This window comes from Strix aluco, chromosome 1 (genome assembly GCF_031877795.1).
Source record: "Strix aluco isolate bStrAlu1 chromosome 1, bStrAlu1.hap1, whole genome shotgun sequence".
NCBI lineage: Eukaryota > Metazoa > Chordata > Aves > Strigiformes > Strigidae > Strix > Strix aluco.
The window spans coordinates 12,158,431-12,174,596 of NC_133931.1; the positions used below are offsets into that span (position 1 = coordinate 12,158,431).

Consider the following 16,166-nt stretch of genomic DNA (forward strand, 5'->3'; position numbering starts at 1 on the left):
CTATGACTCACTATAAGGAGGACAAAGACCAAAAATCTACAGCCTGCCATTTTTCATACTGTATTGACTATGTAGTTGACATTGGGTTAGTTTGACAACGTGTGTTTGTCTTTAAGTGTTACTACAAAATTGTCTTTATGTGATTTCCTTCCTTTGTTCTTTCTTTTTCCAAACAGTGTGAAGCGCTCTATTTGTATGGAGTCATGCTACTGGTCATTGACCAGAAGATTGAAGGAGAAGTCAGAGAAAGAATGTTGGTTTCCTACTACAGATACAGGTAATGTATATTGGTATGCAGAAGCACTCAAGGCTGAAAGGATGTGACATGCAGTATATTCAGTTAAATAGGTTATTGATTTAAGATGAAGGGAAATATCAGCACCTTTTTGGTCAACTGACTACATACAGATAGACTGATAATTCAGCAGAACTCTCTGAATATCAGTAGAACTGTGTTTGTAGGTCTAGCTGCAAAACTGGAGCAACAGATTTTTTGTGCTGAATAGAAATTTGAAGTCCACTGACAAATAAACTTTCAGCTACAGCTTTAACCTTGAAAGTGTCAGCTATGAAAGTATTATAAGTTCCCAAATGTACGAGCAAATCTTGGTGAAAAGTCCTGAGTATCTACATGACAGATGTATTGCAAGTCAGACTTCTTGTAGTTACAGTGCTTGATTAGTCAAATCAATAATGAGTTTTCCAGGGTAGGTTGATAGCATCATTGTATGACAGGGTCTGAAAGGGTGTCGGTGCAAATCCTTTCACACATACAAAAAAGGGGGTATCCGGTTCCTATGCTTTTTTGACTATGGTTATGCCTCTCAGTGTAGAATGAGAGAGGATTCCTTAACTCTGGAATAAAGAAATGGATCAACAAGAGGAATTCAGAAATGGAAAGGAAAAAGAAAAAGAAAAAAAAAAGAACAAAACTCCTCCTCTGAATATAAAGCTACGTGTTTCTGTTCCTGAGTGAAGTTCATTTTTCTGTTTCTGCTTATCTGAGATTCCAGTATGGACATTCATCGGTGTCCTCCTGTAATGTGGTAAACATTATATTCACAGAGTAAACAACCTAAAATCTTCTAAATCTTAGTATCTGATGATTTTCTTGGAAAAAAGTGTGGTTACAAGGGGAGGGAGAGGAGGAAATGGTTGGATCATACAGCTCAATATTTGTTTCTTTCTTTTATAACACAGTGCAGCCCGATCCTCTGCTGATTCCAATTTAGATGATATCTGTAAATTGCTTCGAAGCACTGGATACTCAAGCCAGCCTGGAGCTAAAAGACCTCCAAACTACCCCGAGAGTTACTTCAGCAGGGTACCCATAAGTGAAACATTCATTAGCATGGTTATTGGCCGCTTACGGTCAGATGACATTTATAACCAGGTAAGTTACTGTGAGATAAGAGGGATCTAAAGGTGAATATAAAATGGTTTCTCAGGTTAGTTACTTAACCATGAAGCCCAGGGGAAAAAAAAAAAAAAAATCACAGAATTGCAGAGGTTGGACGGGACCTCTTGAGATCACCTAGTCCAACCTCCTGGTTCAAGCAGGGTGAGCTAGAGGAGATTGCCCAGGACTGAGTCTAGCTGGGTTTTGGGCACCTCCAGAGGTGCAGACTGCAGAACCTCTGGGCAACCTGCTCCACTCTTTGGCTGACATTATGTTGTGGTTTGAGCCCAGAAGGCAACTGAGCAGCACGCAGCTGTTCACTCACCCCTTCCCCCTCAGGAATGGGAAGCAGAAAATAAAAGCAAAAGGATCAGGAGTCAAGATAAGGACAGAGAAGGATGACTTCACCCTTTATTGTCAGGGGTAAAAGACAGACTTGTTAGGGGAAGAAAAAGATCCCTTTAACTCAATCACTAACACCACTTAACAGACAGGGTGGGACAATGAGAAGCATTACCACATCTTAAAAACACCTTCACCCACCTCTCCCTTCTTCCCAGGCTCAGTTTTGTTCCCAATCTCTCTATCTCCTTCTCCCTCAGTGACACAGGGGGCAGGGGATGGGGGTTACGGTCAGTCCGCTGCTCCTTCCTCCTCAGGGGGAGGACTCCTCGCATTGTCCTCTTCTCCAGCATGGTATCCCTCCCACAGGAGACAGTCCTCCACGAACATGAGTCCTTCCCATGCGATGCAGCCGTTCCTGTGCTGCTCTGACTTGGGTCACCCCAGCGTGTTGCAGTCCTCCCAGTACTGAGCTACAACAGCAGGGGCTGCTTCTTCCCACAGAGTCCCGGCCTTCTTCAGGCGCAGCCACCTGCTCCAGTGTGAGGTCTCAGAGGCTGCAGGTGAATCTCTGTGTCACCATGGACCTCCGTGGGCTGCAGGGGCACAGCCTGCCCTCTTACTGTGGGCTGCAGAGGGGCTCTCTCCACTGGCACACCTCCCCCACCTTACTCCTCCTCTCTTCCACCAACCTTGGTGTTCACATAGGTGTCCTACTCACAGCTCCTCCTCCCAACTCCCACTCCTCCTCCCCGGTTCTCCTTAAATATGTTATCACAGAGGCACAGCCACTGTTGCTAATTAGGCTTGGCCCTGGCCAGAACTGGGTCCAACTTGGAGCTGGGGGAGCTTCGAGAAGCTCCTCACAGGGGGCCACTGCTGTAGCCCCCTCCGTCACTGCCAAAAACCCTGCCACACAAACCCAGCACATGTTGTGGTTAGAAAAAATGTTTAATGTCATTAAATCATAAATGATTGGCCACTCTTAATAACTCATAATTCCGTCAGAGATTCCCATTCTTTTAGTTACTGAAAAGAGATTTATCATCATTTAGTAGACAGTAATATCGCAGTTCTTAACTATGACAATTGTTTTAATAAAGGAAAAGAACAAAAATTGAAGCAAAGTATGAGTAATGGCTACTACATTTACAGTCTCTTCTGATATGACTCCTTTAAGAGATCTTTAACAAAGCATTTACTTTTGAGCAGGCTTCCATCTTTAGCATGGACAAGCAATCTTGTTTCTATAATGACTGGCACACTTTTAGTGAATCCTGAATAAATGAAGCAGTTTATAGATGCCAGAAAACTAGCATTTGAAGATGAATGACTGATTATAAGAAATAAAGGCTTAAAATTTTAGGCAGGAATAATAATTTGAAAGTAGGGACCTTATGAAAAACACTTTCATGTTATGGACAGACATAATAACCTTCAAAGGGGAAAAAATGCCTTTTCGGGTACTTTAAGAATTTTTTAAGCTGTGCAAAATTCTAGAAACAGACAAAAGATAACTTAGCAAATTGTGAAGAGAGACCAGTTTATGACATAATTTATGTCTATGATAGGAAACTGAAGTGTTTTTGAGAATATGCTCTTGTAAAGCACTTAACCTAGAAATCTTACTTAAATCAGCTGATACTTTATCAAAATTACTTGATCTCTATTTTATATAATACTGTTGGTTTATTGCCTTTACATTAGAAGAATAACAGAATTTTTATTTCTATTTTGTAGTGCTTACAGTTGATAATGAAAAACAGTGATGTTTCTATACACAGCATGATTATAACCGGTGTTTCCAAATGTAGTACAAAAGTAGGGTAGAAATACTCAGCTCAACCCCAAAAGAATACAACTTGTTCTAATAAATAATGTTATGTGTGAGGTGTTATCTCGTTTGATACTTGCATCGTATTCTTGATGGCAGTGGGCAGAAGCCTCCTGATTCTTCTTACTAGTCTGAACATTTAACTTAATGTAATAACCAAACAAAATTAAAGATAAATAGGTTGTTACTAAACAAAAGCACAGAACTGTTTTCCTTTCAAAATGTTGAATATGATTTTGATGCCAACATTTTGTTAGTAAGGAGGTCTTTTAATATATTGTCCTATGTATTTTTTAAATGAAAATTCAGTTGATAATTTGAATCTTTTTGATCTTGCTGGTACACGGAATTGGTGAATAATTCAATTAACTGCATCCTAATTGCCTATTACTTCAGTTAAATGAATACTTGGTTTTATCTGAGATGAACTAAACATACCCAGTTGTTATGAAATACTTAGTTCTAACTCTGCTCCTTTCATCTCATCTTAAGCTCTTTTGTTCATCCCTCCTTTGACTCATTTACAGCACAGTAATATCTTATACCCTGTTAAAGTTAGCAGGTATCTACACAGTCAGCTTTTATATACTGTAAAATATATCTGGTAAATATGCTGCGTATGTAATCTTGTCTAGCTTATCCACATAGTCTTCCTAGTATCTATATGCTGTATGCCTTAATGTGCCCCATCATGTTTGCAAGTGGTTTATATTGCATTATATTATGTTGAGTTTCATTTTGTTTCCTTTTCCTAGGTTTCAGCATATCCATTACCAGAACACCGCAGCACTGCCCTGGCTACTCAGGCTGCTATGCTCTATGTGATACTGTATTTTGACCCTTCTATTCTTCACACTCAGCAAGCAAAAATGAGAGAGATAGTGGATAAATACTTTCCAGATAATTGGGTAAAAATTAATTCTGTTTTAGAACTGTTCCCTGGATTTAATGTTATAGGAACAATTTAGCTTTTTTTTCAGTATGCATTATAGAAAATAATAATGTCCTAAAACTAGAATAGGTTCTTCTCTGTGGAAATTTTACTTTGTTCAGAGTGAAGCAGTCTGACTTAAACCTTCTGGATAAGCATGGAAGGCTGTCCTTTGAAAGTATCAATTATTGTCTTAAATGCTTAAATCAGCTGCACTGTAGTACCATCATGATACAGTGAATCATAGAAAAATGTAGGCTGGAAGGTATTATAGGCATCTTCTAGTCCAGCCTTCTTCAAGCAGGACTAACTTCAAAGTTAAATCAGGCTTCTCAGGCCATGTCCAGTTGGTTTTGAAATGATCTAAAATGAAGAATCTGCAGCCTTTGTGGGCACCTGTGGCTGTGCTTAATCACTGTCATGGTGAAGAATTTCTTCCTTTTGTACAACTGGAATTTCCCTTGTTGTAGCTTGTGACTGTTGCCTCTTGTCTTTTCACTGTGGATGTCTGAGATTGGTCTGGTTCTGTCTTATTCATAACTTCCCTTTAGGTGGTAGAAGACCACAGTCAGATCCCTTAGTCATCTCTCTTCCAGCTTAAGCAAACCCAGGTCCCATAACCTCTACTTACATAGTGGGTCCCCATGTCTTAGAGGCTTTCTGTTCGATTCATTCCAGCATGTCCATGTCCGTCTCATACCGAGGAGCCCAAATCTGGGCACGTTACTCTAAATGGGACCCCATGAGGACTGACTAGATGGAAATAATCACTTCCCTCAATCTGCTGGCTACGCTCTGGCTGACACAGCCTCGTGTATGGTTACTCTTTATTGTCATAAGGTTGCGTGTCTGATACTGTCCACCAGGATGCTTAGGTCCTTTTCTGCAGAATCATTATATAGGCAGTCAGTTCCCACATTGTGCTGTTGCAAGGGTTTGGTTTTGTCCCAGGTACAGGACTTTGTATTTATCATTATTGAACTCCATGTGGTTTCTGCTGGTGAATTTTACCAGCTTATCAAGTATGCTCTGGATGACAGACTTGCTCTCCAACAATTCCCCACACACTGATGTTATTTAAAAACTTATTTAAGGATTCATTCCATGCCATTGTCCAAATAACTTAGAAGCAAAACCTGTCACTCTGGGCAGGACCTTTTCAGATGCAATGATCAAAATGGAATTACTCTGTGTCTCAGTACTGAGATTTAGGATCTCCATCCATCTGCAAAAAATGCTACTGAAACAGGCTGGCATGTAACAATAGAGCCCCTGGGTAGTCTGTATCAAAGGGAATCAGACTCAACAAAGAAACTATAAATTAATTTGTGTATCTCTATTTCAAATTGTATTCTTCTGTACCACAAGTGTGACAGTGAAGAAAGGAGAGAAGGAAGAAACTGTAATAGCTGGCTATTTTAATAGACATTAGAACCTACCAGTTTCTGAAAAACTGCAAGCTTATTTTAGAAATGAGAACTTGACATTGTGAGTTTTTGATTATGCCAGCGTTTTTTTTCACTGGACTTCACAGTACAAACTGTTATTTTAAGACACCACCTATCTTCTTGTTGTCGGGTATGGATGAGTTAGCTGCATCGTACAGAATACGTGACTCTTAGGCTGGTTTCAAATGATTGTTAGCAGTTGAATTGTAGCCATTTGAGGAATTGTCATCTACAGGAAATAATGAGCTTCACTTCAACAGTATGAGAGGGATCCTCATATCAGCAGACCAGTGTCCCATTTGCATTTACTGGCTTCATTTTTGGCACTGTCAGAAGAGCTCTAAGGCTGACAGTGTCCCCCTAAATGTGATCACTCCTGGATGGAGGAATATTGGAGGAATAGTGTGATAAAGCTCATAATACCACAGCTCTCTATATCCTTCACCTGTCCATAACCCAAGTCTTCCATTTTTAATCAGGTATCTTACAAACACTTGTAAGTCAACCACAATTCTGTATTTTTAATCACACTTAAACTTGAGCTAGGAGTCTGAAATCAGTTCCTCTTTGCTCCTTAAAAATCATAGCTTGGCATCATAGTTTCTTTCTGTTTGTGTTCACGATAGAAGATGCGTTACGTTTCAATTTGGTCCTTTTGGCATTCTCAGTGCAGGATTCATTCAATTAACTGTGTGCCTTTTATTTCAAAGTCTTCTTACTCCTTGATTTCCAGAGGTGGTGGAACAAAAAGTACAGCTACAAAAAGAGTTTAGTTATCTCATATGTATACCCACAGCATAATGCTTTCTACTCATATTGTTAAATGAAAATAATGTCTTTTTCTTAATACAAATATAAACACAACTTCTTGTTTTCTGCTTCCAATCTTAGGTTATTAGCATTTACATGGGAATCACTGTAAATCTAGCAGAAGCATGGGAACCCTACAAAGCTGCTAAAACTGCCCTCAACTACACGCTGGATCTTTCAAATGTCAAAGAGCAGGTACATAAGCCAGATTTAAGTATTTTTAGCAAGATTCAAGCTGTGTGGGCATCTCAAATATATTACATGACATCAGTAATGCATGGGTCCTTTTTCTTGCGTACAATTATTTGCATTACATTAAAGTACAGTACTTTTGAGTACATCACTTTGTACATAACTTTGAGTTAAAGATACTTCAAAGTTTCAAAATCTCATCTTCACAGCACTGTTTGTTTCACTTCCTCTTGCAGTGTTTGTTTCCCCTAAAAGTTTCAGGACTATGACTTGACTGAATAGCTGCTAGCACTTATCGCCATGTTGATCACTACTGGGATGTTTTAAGCTGACTACAGTGTTTGGTCTTTCATAGATAACAGTTTTAGTAGTTGCATATTTATGCTGACAGAGTGTGGCACTTAATTTGGGAGGCCCCATTTAAAACTAAATAAACAATAATCTGGAAAAAGCATCCAATTTGAAAGAATTATACCAGAATGTTTTATGATGCAATGCAGTTAGTTCTTTTTATGTGAAATAATTTTTCCAGGCCTAAAACAGTGAGTAATATTGGGTTGGTTGATAGTTTGCCCAATCAACAACAATTTGTTGACTGATGATAGCTAAATACCTCCTTAGAATCTGACCTCAGCACTCAGGAAAGAACAGACAGAAGTGTCTAATTAGGAGAACTGTACTATACATTGAATAGTAAACTTAAGGAATATGAGCAGAAATTTTTCTTTCATCTTTAGAGAAGAAGTTCGCTAAGTAGAACTGACATTTAATTCATAACAAGTATTTCCATTTTGAAGTAGATTTTTGTTGTTCTTTCTCATTAGGCAACAAAAGATTAGTAGTGTTTTTCAGGAATAATTTCTAGAGAGTACATAAGTGAATATAGTAGATTTACAAGTCTGCATTTTTGAAACGTTATGCTTCCTGTCTAGGCTCTGCTTTAAAATTTAGTTTACATCCTTTGTCATGCAGTTGCAGTGTATGATATTGCCTACTAGTAATGATGATAATTTTAAAGCACTTTTTTGATCTGTGTGCCCCTTAAGTTCTCGGGAAGCCACAGTCACATTGTACATGATGTATTCTCTTTGAGGCAAGGATTATATTGATGCAAGCTTTGTACATTCTAAGGCAAGCAGATATGCTGCAGTCACTGAGCGAGTGCACACTCAGGTGCAGCAGTTTCTCAAAGAGGGCTGTCTGAGGGAAGAGCTGGTGCTGGACAATATTCCGAAGCTGCTGAATTGCCTGCGAGACTGCAATGTAGCAATCCGCTGGCTGATGCTTCACACTGCAGACACAGGTAAGACTTCATGCTAGACTTTTATTACAGAGCTGTCAATCCTGCTATACTGGTGCTTCTTGTTACGTCCCGAGGGAAGTTCAGTGTGTGCTGCTGTTGAAGTCAGCAGAGTTTCATCTACTGTTTTCAATAGATTGTTGAGCTGTTCTTTTGCTAACAGTTTCCTGAAGTATTCGGCTGAAACAGCACACATACATTTTCTTAATTCTTACAAGCTAGACACAAATATAAAAAGTAGCATGAGAAGTCATGATCCTGTCGAATAATACTCAGCAGAAAGTCTGGGAACTTTCTCTTTTTTTCTGCCTTCTCACTTAAAGCATCATTGTGAAAGTTTTATGTAGTGCCAAAAGTAGCCAACTTTTTATTATCTTAGTAATGAATACCAAGGTTTTTATTCTGCTGAACTAAAATTCAACTGAAACTGCTGAGTAATGTCTCTGACATGAGTCTGGGTCTGTAAACTTAGCTATTTAGACATTCTCTTGGTTGAATGTTTGTGCTGTCTTTGGGGCTTCTTGGTATGTGAGCGAGCTTCTGTTACACCTCCATGAGTTTTCTGTAATGGTTTCAGAAATGTTGATCTCTGGTCTTCTCAGTGAGGTGTACTAAATTCACATTTAGTTTGCAGAAGCCAGCAGAAGAGTTTTAAGAAGGCTGAAGCACCACAGAAACCTTAATTATTTCCTATTCTAAGGAAGGGTTGTACAAGGGTGGTGAGACCCATGTAAATGGAGAACAAGTAGGGACTCAGAGCAGATTGGTCTTGCTTTCAAACTATCAAAAAAAGAGTCTGTTTACAAAGATTAAAAAGCTTGCCCAAATTCTGTAACAGTGGAGAAATGTTGTCTTTCCATTTTCAGCTTGTGATCCAAATAACAAACGTCTCCGCCAGATAAAGGATCAAATTCTAACAGACTCAAGGTACAATCCCAGGATCCTTTTCCAGCTCCTTCTGGATACAGCTCAATTTGAATTCATTTTGAAAGAGGTAATGTGCTGCTGCCTTCTTCAGTGTTTTCCCCTGAATGGCAGAACAGAGCTGAAGACTTGAATAGTAGTGATACATTTACCGCACAGTCCACTTACGTAAAGAACGATTGTTTTGATTTGTTAATTGTGAGTTTTCTATAGAAGATTACAAACTACTGTTTCTTGAAAGTGACTTTTGCAGTCTTCTCAATAATTGGCAGTTTTCATTCTTACCCAGCGTGTTTATATTTACTCAGAATTTTGCATGAACATCCTGATAACAGGCATAACAAAATCTGTTGAGGAAGCTGCATAATTTTTTATCCTGTCATACTTCTCTTTTTCAGGCTTTCTTTTGAACAGAAACAAAAACTTATGTACGCTGAGGATAAGCTTCTAAGAAAACTCTTACACCTATGTATGAAGTTCTGCCATTTCTGAAAGATTCCCCATTAATGCTCTTGTACTAACCTGGTAGAATATGTAAGAGTATGCTTAAATTCACGTACATGCCTTTTTGTATTGGGTTTCTCTGCATAGGCTGAGATGACCATGCAAAGTATAAGTCAGCATTAGACCAGAGTCTTCTAGGGTCTCTAAGCTAAAAAAAGTTACTGGATATTTTTATAAGTGACTAAAATTCAATAATATCTGTATCGTACTTTTTTTTTTTTTTTTAAATTCAGTTGATTTCTATCACTGTATGTCCATCATACTGGCTGTATTTCTTAATGTTTTTAATTTTGTATTTAATATTCTGGTAAGATCTTGAAGTTATGTAGTAATCACTGTAAGTCAGTTCCATCAGTTTTCAGTATTTTATTTCATCTATTCTAGTATGCTTTCTTGCCATCTTGGTAAACCAAAGGCTTCATTTTTCAATAGATGTTCAAGCAGATGCTGTCAGAGAAACAAACGAAGTGGGAGAACTATAAAAAAGAGGGATCTGAAAGGATGACTGAGCTTGCTGACGTCTTCTCAGGAGTTAAACCTCTTACTAGAGTGGAGAAAAATGGTAATTATTGAAAACTAAACTGTGGGGAAAAAAAGTAATTTTGTTTTTTATTTTTAAACTGATACCAGAAGAAAATACATGATGCTAATACTGATAATAAAGAAAATTTTCATGTCTCTCAGCTGCCACAGATGTCTCTTATACGCTGTCTTCTTTAGGTTTTCTGCATATATTCCATATGTAAGCCATATTTAGCTACCTAATATTTAGATGGCCATATTTATAAAATATTTTTTATTACTTTATTTAGACATGCCAGGTAAGACTATGAAATGCCAGTTCACTTTTCCGTGTATAATGAGTTCACATTACTGTGATCTATGTACAAAGGAGTGCAAAAATCATGCCCATTAAACATGGGGATGGTTTAACCACTCCTCTATTCTTTCCATAGTTGTAACATGGATTTCTGTTGTATTGGCATTTTTTCAAACCTTCTTTTACTTCTCTTCTGCACCAAGTGGTATCTTTCTGATTCTCCAAGATCTCCAGGGACTTAAAAGTGCTGGATCTATTTCTTTGCAAATTTCTTCAAATTTCTTGCTCTGTTTTTTGAAACATCTCTTTTTTTTTTTTTTTTTTTTTCTTGAACTGTTGTAAGAATAAGAATTATGAATCACTCTCTTATTTAATCAGGAACACTGCATAAAGTGGCAGTGTAAGGGCAACATTTATGATCAGTCCAAAACAACAAAACTTAGAATACAGGCAGTTTTCTCACTTGTTTCCAATTAAAAGCAGAATTACCTTACTAAAATATTTCCCTTTATCTTTTTCATGTCAGCAAACTTGTAGCTAAAACATAGAAATTGCAACTGCCAAGGAAATTACATTGTAAAACCATTCATAAAACACAAATTTATGATTTGAAGGGCTTTATCATTTTTATATAGATTTTGTAATGTCCATTTGTGTTGGTAGTTGGTTTTTTTTAAATGTTGTATATGAAACTTACCCGAGCATTTGCCTCTTTACAAGACTGCATTTTGAAAGACTAGAAATGTAAGAGTAAAATGGAGACTTTTTAAGCAATCACCTACCCTTATAGCATTGAATTTTTTTTTTTTTGCTTTAACTAGGAAGTTCCCTGTCTTTGTTGCTGACCATACATGCAAAGATTTGATTAAATTTTTCTTGTTCTTACACAGAAAATCTTCAAGCTTGGTTCAGAGAAATCTCCAAGCAAATAATGTCTCTAAACTATGATGATTCCACTGCAGCAGGCAGAAAAACTGTGCAGCTAATACAGGCACTGGAGGAGGTATGGCAAAGAAATTGAGATAAATGACCTCGTCCTTTTGAAAAATAACATTTGATACACACACATTGACTTCCGATTGATGAGTTTCAAAACAGATCTGCATTTTAACAACTCTTTAAGTCTGTAAAACTTTGCAGTTTTATATATACAGTCAGCAGGACTTGCTTTATAGAACTTGTGATTGTAAAATAAGGGATATAGCATGAAAAATCATGCCACCTGTAGCTGAGCATTAGTAGGGTTTTTCAAAGAAATTAATTCAGTATTAAACATTATTTGACGGCATTACTCATTTTATTAGAATTCCTGAAAATAAATTCATTTGAACTAGAGAAGGTAATTTGAAAGGCAAAATAAAAATATCATAGTACCCCTCCTTGCGTAAATTTGTGAAATTTATTATTTAATGCACTCTAAAGTAGGCCAGGATTTGTTAAGTGTCTTACTGTAATAACATCCTGAAAAAAGATGGCAGTTTACTGATTCTATTTGTATTGCTGTTGTTAAAGACGAACAGAAAAAAAGGGGTTGTTTTATGGAGCTTGTTTGTTTGTTTTTTTAAATATAGGTCCAAGAGTTTCACCAGCTGGAAACTAACCTGCAAGTTTGCCAGTTTCTGGCTGACACCCGCAAATTTCTCCATCAGATGATCCGAACTATCAACATTAAAGAAGAGGTTTTGATCACCATGCAGATAGTTGGTGATCTTTCTTATGCTTGGCAATTAATAGACAGGTATCTTAGCAGGAGCTTTCTCTTCTCAGTCATCATTTGCAGAACTTGTGGGAAATAACAGGCATAAATATTATTAATACTATAAACTTTACAATTTAAAAACAATCTTGAAGTGTTGTTCTATGAGTTGTTGAGTATATTAAACCCTAATCAACTTGAAAAGGAATTAACAGTCATCCTTGTCATGGTTTTAGCTGCAGGTTAAGTAATACTGTAACTTTTTACTGTCTATCCTGTTCTAAATATAACAATTTTGATAAGGCTTCTATCTCCAGCCTTTAGTCTGGTTAAGTGTTCTCCAAAATACTGGAGTTCCTATTTCAACCAAAAACAAACAAGGAAAGACAAATGTTAGAGAACTCCTTTTCCATGGTGTGACTTTCCTGGGCTACTACTTCATTATCTTGGCTGTTGACGTTCCCTCATGCCCTCTTCTTTTGCCCCACCTACCCCTTTATCTTACAGGCTTTTTTCTAGCCAATATCTCTTCAGACAAAATCCTCCTTTAATGAAGTTCTTTAGTGATCTCCTGTGCCACTTCTAGATTACACTGGTGCTGGTGACATATGACTTAAGAGTTGAAAATAAGAGTTTCAGGGGAAGAAGCTGATTTATTTTGTTTGTTTCCTACCCCAGCTTTACCTCTATTATGCAGGAAAGCATAAGAGTCAGTCCATCTATGGTAACTAAACTCAGAGCCACTTTCCTGAAGGTAAGTGTGAACAACAGTGAATGTATTTGAACACTGCAGGTCAACCAAAACATTTGTTAAATAGACCTTAAGGCTGTGAAGTCACAAAAGAGTCAAAACTTCCTTTTACCAACATTTTCTATATCCAGATGGTTTAGACTGTATTAAATTAACTCAAGGTTAGTTTTAAAGAAAATAAAACCAAGTTATGCATGGTTTTTTATGCAGCCAGTTATATTGCTGCTGTTAAGCAAATAAATCTCATCATCCAGCCTTTACTCATTACAGTTATTTGCTGGAGACATTGGTGCATAGATGGAATCCTCTGCATATGTATCAGAGAGGCTGAAGGAGTTACTGGTATGATGATGGCTGTGCCCTTTGTCTGTCATGATGAAGATTTGGCATCAGATGAAAATATTTTCTATAGAAATAAGAATGGGAAATAGCATGGGAGGGAGTATAAAATTACAATGAAAAAAATCTCATGCAACTGGTAAGATTTAAAAAAAAATTAACAAGGGGAACGTAGCATTATAGACTGTTGGACTTTTTTGACTTTTAACGCTTTTTTTTTCCTGTTGGGTAACCTGATGTTGTAACACTGCGCTTTAGGAAGAATCTAGTGCTTTGAGTTGGAGGTTAAGAGCCTGAACAGGAGAGATCAAGCATGTAATTTACATTAGAAAAGCAGACATGTGACATTAAAATGTTAACTTTATTTCTAGCTTGCTTCTGCGCTTGACCTGCCGCTTCTCCGCATCAATCAAGCAAACAGTCCCGATCTTCTCAGTGTATCACAGTATTATTCTGGCGAGTTGGTTTCCTATGTAAGAAAGGTAGGCGTTTGAAGACGTGTAACTATCTTGTTCTCTAATTACTTTTTCCTAATGGAAGATTATTTTTTTTTTTATGAGAATATACTGACTGTGTGTGTTTGCTCTCTCATTTCAAAGGTTTTACAGATAATTCCAGAAAGCATGTTTACATCTCTTCTCAAAATTATAAAGCTTCAAACTCATGATATTATTGAAGTGCCTACTCGCCTTGATAAGGACAAGCTACGAGATTATGCTCAGCTTGGACCACGATACGAGGTGCAGTTAAAATAAGGAATTCTGAAAAAGCGTATCTTACAGGTGGCCAAACTCAGACTAAGTTTAAATAGGTACAGCTCCAGAGAGTTATACTTCAACACTGAAGTTGGATTTGTTGACCAAGTAAGAATTAAAATTGACTAGTGTTATCATGAGTATACCTTAGGTTTCCTGAGGACAGATGAGTAACTTTTGCTCTTCTGTTTGTAAAAGTTTAAACTTTTGATATTGTAGAAAAGGGGAGGAAACCTAAACATATTTATAAATGAGAGTAAAGATTTTTGGATTTATTTAGGTGGGGGGAACTAAAAACCCAAGTCTGAAATGGAGCTCTCCACATTTGGAGTGCTTGTTCCAGGAGAAGAAGGTTGAGGACTGAAAAAGCCTTTTTGCTGCCCTCAAATGTGAGGACAGCATGGAGGAATGTTGATTTGATCAGATAAAGCTGCTATTGCTCATTGGCTTTCTGTAGGGCTCTTTTCTGCACTGTTATCAGTCTGGAATAGTGAGCAAACATTAAAATTACTTGGTTTTATTTTTAATAGAGGAAGATGAGGAGCAAAAACCTGCGTTAGACCAGTAACTCTTTCCCTCAAAGAATGTATCTTTGCCAAAGTGCTCACTTGTTAAGAGTTTTGTACAAACAGGCTGTGATCTTGGATTAAGCTGATGTTCAGACCTAAACATTAGGTTTAGACTCCCCCATTAAACTTTGTAAAGACAGTTTATTGGGGGGGACAGACAGGGATGGAAGAGGAGGCAGTATTCAGTAATATTTCTTTTATTTTGAGGAGGTAGAGGAGAAACTCGTCATTTCACACAAAAGCTTTTCATTTTTGATTTCTGTAGAACTGTAAGTCTGAACTGTTGTCTCTGTTCTATGTTGTAAATGTCTTAAAGGCAAAAGACTGGCTTGTCTGATCTTACTGCTGGCAGCAGGCTTTATTATGGAATAACTACTTCCAGCTGTGTCCCTAGCCTGCTCCGAGGTACCAACTCAGAGTTTTGTCCATGATGTTTTCACACACATGATACAGCCGGATAGGTCTTTCCTCCCATAATCTCTCTAAAGCCTCTGAGGGTTACCTGTTCTTTCCTACTGGTAACATACCTATATTAATTAAAAGAAAGATTATTATTGTACTATAAATAAGTCTAGAACAAGATGTAAAATTTAAACTATATCAGCAAAAATTACTTTAAAATAGCAAGCTACCACTGGGAAGGATGTGTATCTTTTTAGCATAATTATTTGAATCTATTTAATCACTTCAAAAAATTGTATTTTCTCTTTCTGTTAAAGGTTGCCAAGCTAACCCATGCAATTTCAATCTTCACTGAAGGTATCCTCATGATGAAAACTACTTTAGTTGGTATCATCAAGGTAATGTTCCATTATTCCAGTAGGAAAAAGTCATTTGATGTCAATTAACACTTTAGCACAGATATTTTGACACATTAAGCAAGACCTTGAGGAAAGATAAAAAGACAAGAAAAAATAAGTTTGCATACAGATTTTCAAATGGTGACGCCTAACTTGGCATTCAGATAATGGTATTATTTAAGGTTGTTAAGAACCCACAGTGCTCATTGTAAATAAATTTATCAGCCTTAATTGACGCTCTTTTTTTTCTTCCACTACTGGAAAAATGACTGCAAGCTTTTCTGAAGAGCTGCTTCTTCCATTGGCAAAGACTGCTCTTCCTACGTTAAGATACCTCTTTTAGGACCAGGAGCAAGTATTCTTGAAGAAGTATACACTTCTTGATGCATACTGGCTTCTTATAATTGTACAACATTCTCGATGGAATATCAGAACTACAAACCTTTGTCATTCAACTTAAAGGAATCATTTATTATCTAGTAGAGGTATTCCAATATTTACTCTTTGGACAGTGCTGGTGGGAAAGTGCATCTGTTAGCAGTGCTTTCCAATTCATCATAAGTATTTAAAATATTTTTTGGTACAAATGAAATCCTTTCTATTTTTTTAGACCTTTCTGACTAAGAAAAAAAATGTTTCTTCTACTTAGGTGGACCCAAAACAGTTACTAGAGGATGGAATAAGGAAAGAGCTAGTAAAACGTGTAGCTCTAGCCCTTCACAGGGGACTCATCTTTAATCCTAGAGCTAAGG

The 16,166-nt window shown here is 37.3% G+C and overlaps 1 protein-coding gene across 6 annotated transcripts in view; it reads left to right on the top strand.

Moving 5' to 3' along the window:
- WASHC5 (WASH complex subunit 5) overlaps positions 1-16,166 on the top strand; it is a 29,680-nt gene that overhangs the window by 5,155 nt on the left and 8,359 nt on the right. For 4 of the 6 annotated variants that reach the window (XM_074842319.1, XM_074842654.1, XM_074842735.1 and 1 more), the window contains exons 5-18: positions 177-277; positions 1,201-1,393; positions 4,331-4,483; positions 6,846-6,959; positions 8,088-8,259; positions 9,123-9,250; positions 10,117-10,246; positions 11,395-11,507; positions 12,076-12,242; positions 12,879-12,954; positions 13,662-13,772; positions 13,890-14,030; positions 15,334-15,414; positions 16,064-16,165. In XM_074842319.1, coding sequence (XP_074698420.1) covers positions 177-277; positions 1,201-1,393; positions 4,331-4,483; positions 6,846-6,959; positions 8,088-8,259; positions 9,123-9,250; positions 10,117-10,246; positions 11,395-11,507; positions 12,076-12,242; positions 12,879-12,954; positions 13,662-13,772; positions 13,890-14,030; positions 15,334-15,414; positions 16,064-16,165 — 1,782 coding nt within the window. Of the gene's footprint in view, positions 1-176; positions 278-884; positions 1,047-1,200; positions 1,394-4,330; positions 4,484-6,845; positions 6,960-8,087; positions 8,260-9,122; positions 9,251-10,116; positions 10,247-11,394; positions 11,508-12,075; positions 12,243-12,878; positions 12,955-13,661; positions 13,773-13,889; positions 14,031-15,333; positions 15,415-16,063; position 16,166 lie in introns of those variants that run through there. The other 2 variants (XM_074842576.1, XM_074842487.1) reach the window with 2 other exon arrangements.